Source organism: Rhipicephalus sanguineus, chromosome 1 (assembly GCF_013339695.2).
Source record: "Rhipicephalus sanguineus isolate Rsan-2018 chromosome 1, BIME_Rsan_1.4, whole genome shotgun sequence".
Taxonomy (NCBI): Eukaryota; Metazoa; Arthropoda; class Arachnida; order Ixodida; family Ixodidae; genus Rhipicephalus; species Rhipicephalus sanguineus.
This window is the reverse complement of record NC_051176.1, coordinates 123,670,486-123,673,664: the sequence shown is the minus strand read 5'-3', so window position 1 is coordinate 123,673,664 and position 3,179 is coordinate 123,670,486. Positions and strand designations below refer to the sequence as shown.

Here is a 3,179-nt window from a genome sequence, read left to right as displayed (position 1 = left end):
TGAGTTAACCATGTGACATCCACAATAAACACTTGCCAAACCATCATGCCTAAGTTATCATGGCTGCCTTTAAAAACTCAATTTCTGTTTTAGATAAGATGATCGATGGTGAGCTAACACAACCTTCGCTGGTATGAAAAGAAATGCCTCAATAATATCTCTTTCAGCTTGTCTTTTTCATTTGTCCTTTCGTCTAGTTCCTGGCAGCGCGAATAAGCCATGAAGTTTTTGATGGTTCTACCAACATCGATTCGTGCGCCTTGTGTTCATGACAGACATATCTTAAATGTTAGCATTTTTACAGCAAGATAATAACATTGAGCATGTCGCAGTAAAGTGAAGTATTCTAGAAATCTTAAAAGCAAAGAATTACATCAACGCCTTAAGAGCAGCACAAGCAAGTTCAATGGAAAACTTAATTATAGGATTGCTGTACACACAGGCAGTATAAAAATGCAAGTGCATCATTTGCAAACCAAGATGCATCACATGTAAAAAATGTTGCATGAAAGATCACAGATGCTATGTGCATGCACATGTGTTTTGATGCATGAAGGATGAGACAATGGTTCAAGCACAGCAGTAAACATTCTGGCAGACAGATGCAGATTGTGACAGGTGGAAAGGAGCTGTCCTTCATGCTACTTTTATAGAAACCAGCAGCTTCTAGTGCATTACAATACTAAGTTATACAGAATGCCAGACTATGTGGCTGAATAGATCACTGTGACAGACACAAAACCCCAGCAAAGCTTACATACATACAGTGGGTAGAACTATAATCGAATCAACCACCACTTTTGAAAAAATATAACCTTCAAGTTTTTGCAGACAAATGTCAGATAGCATGAATATCAGACCGACAATGCATTGCACCATGATTGAAGTAAGAAGTCATACAAACAAAAACCTGTGGTTCTCAACTATAGCCACTGCCACAATTACTCTAACATGACAACCTTTGCAGAAGTGACATGCATCAAATGCTCCCTTTCTCTACTTCCACATTAAGCTCTACGTTGTTAAGAACACTTCAAGGGAAATATAGAAAATACTGCCATGCAAGCAAAGGCAATAAGGGTATGCTGGAAATGTTGCACATCATGCTTTTGCTATCTTGTGATGCTTAATGTAGCATGATGAATTTGAGAAGAGTGAAGTAAATGTTAGTCTGCCTTGCATGGAGTGAGATGAAAACTGAGCATGAAGAAGCTGGTCATGTAGTACTGTCAACATACTGCAGCTCATAATGGCCACAACCTTCATGTCGAAAAACAGCTGACACAAGGCCAATGCATTCGCCAATCCGGACAGCTACACTAGGCAGCCTGTCACAAAGTTCAGCTATGCCCTGGTCCGAGATTCCCTGGTCCATCTCGAGCATTATCACTTTTAGCTCAGGTGCTACTCGTGCCAGGTGCAGCAAACCCACATCTGTCACCTGGGTCTGCACCAAACAGATTGACTGCAACTTGGTCATCCCACCAAAGTTGCCCATAGCGGCTAGTGAACTATCCTTCGTTGCTGTGCACCCCACATATAGGTGCTCCAACAGAGAGCAGTGAGATGCTACTATCTCCAAAGCATTCTCAGCAATATACGTCCCTTCCACGTCAAGCAATGTCAGCTTAGACAGCTTGCGCAGCATATCCTGAAAATATCCAGTGCTATCCAAAAACGGGCAACCTTCAAGGTACAGCTGAGTAAGGCTAGGAAGCCAGGGCCAAGGCTTGGCTTCTGCATCAGCGACAAAAAAACAGCGACCCAAATCGAGCACCTGGAGCCGCGATAGGTTCTGGCCCTGCCGACTAGCTTTGAAGAACGACGACCTGCCAACAATAGATCCCCGCAGAGACAGGTGCTCTAGAGTATCGGGAAAGTCGGCCAGGCGCACGCATTTGTCGCGCGACGAAGAACGGAAACTGAAATTGTGGATGCGCAAGCGGCGGAGACGTGGGCAGCGACTTTGGATGCGCCGCAGGGCGCGCGGTGACACGCTACAAGCCCAGAGGCAATGGTGGTCGCCAAACACACGCAGCTCCTCAACAGCAGGTGGCATGGCACGCATCTGAAGCAGCAGTTTGAGTTGTTTGGGGGTCAGCTGCACGTGCGACAGGTCCACACGTCGGTGCAGGGTGCGGTCCCTTGACAGCGCGTACCACTTGCGGCACACCCTGCGCAAATGAAATGCATTCACGTGCACCACAAGCCACGTTGCCAACAAGAAAAGCATTAAGCCGCTTGATGCATATCTCGAAACGCACAAGCTGTCAGAGCTTTAAGACAATCGAAGTGCGCTGACATAGCAGTGCTGACAAGTCTCCTCACTCGTAGTTAGTCACGAAGCCCTTGAGATGTCGTGCAACTGGGCAATGACCGGCAAGAAATGGAAAGCTATCAATTACAGATGCTATGTACACGTGATGTACAAGTAAGCAAGGCCGCAACGCCAGAAATGAATGTTTTAGCTAACGTTTCATCTGTTATTCAGCTTGTTAAAATGATCGTAAAGCGTTTTTTTTTTTTTTTTCGCATACTCACAGGCCGATAACACATAGCTTCCAGGAAATCAAGATAATTGAAGATGTTGAGGAGAACATAATCCGGAAGATGATCGATTGTCGTAGTGAACCTCCTCTTGGAAAAACGCAGAGTGCTGAAATGGGTCAGTGCAATCTCTTTGAGGGAATCACCGCTGCCCACAAACACGTTTCCCATTTCTTGTCAAAGTGCACGATCCATCCGCTTAGCGTTCGACATGGTGAACAATTCGTGGAGTTCCTCACTCGAACACATGTTCTGCATTATCTACAAGTGCAAGGGCAGGCCATGCGATACGAAGTCAGTGCTTCGCACCGTTGCGTCGCACTGCTACGGCTGCCATGTTTGTTTTCGATTGATTGTGTGGCGCGTTCAGCAACACCAACCAGCAACACGCCCAAAAGTGAGCACGTGACTCACTCATTCGTTTCGGTTTCGATTCCGTTTCATTCTTGCGCGCGCAGTAAGAAATGTGAAAATGAACAATGTGCAAACACATGGAGGTGTAAGCAACATTATGTCACGCAACCAGCCATGGAAAACGAACGCTCTGTAAAACCTCGTTTCCTCGCAGTGTCGGCCCAATCGGTGCGGAGGCATTAGCGCGTTACTAGGGTGGCTAGAATAGCCACCCATTG

The 3,179-nt window shown here is 45.9% G+C and overlaps 1 protein-coding gene across 1 annotated transcript; it reads right to left on the bottom strand.

Moving 5' to 3' along the window:
• Positions 1-1,080: 1,080 nt before the first annotated feature.
• Positions 1,081-2,912, bottom strand: LOC119397248 (F-box/LRR-repeat protein 12-like). The gene is given in 3 exon segments (XM_037664684.2): positions 1,081-2,174; positions 2,542-2,558; positions 2,560-2,912. Coding segments are annotated over 3 exon segments (1,134 nt in total). The 5' UTR covers positions 2,719-2,912; the 3' UTR covers positions 1,081-1,216.
• Between the last annotated feature and the right edge of the window lie 267 nt (positions 2,913-3,179).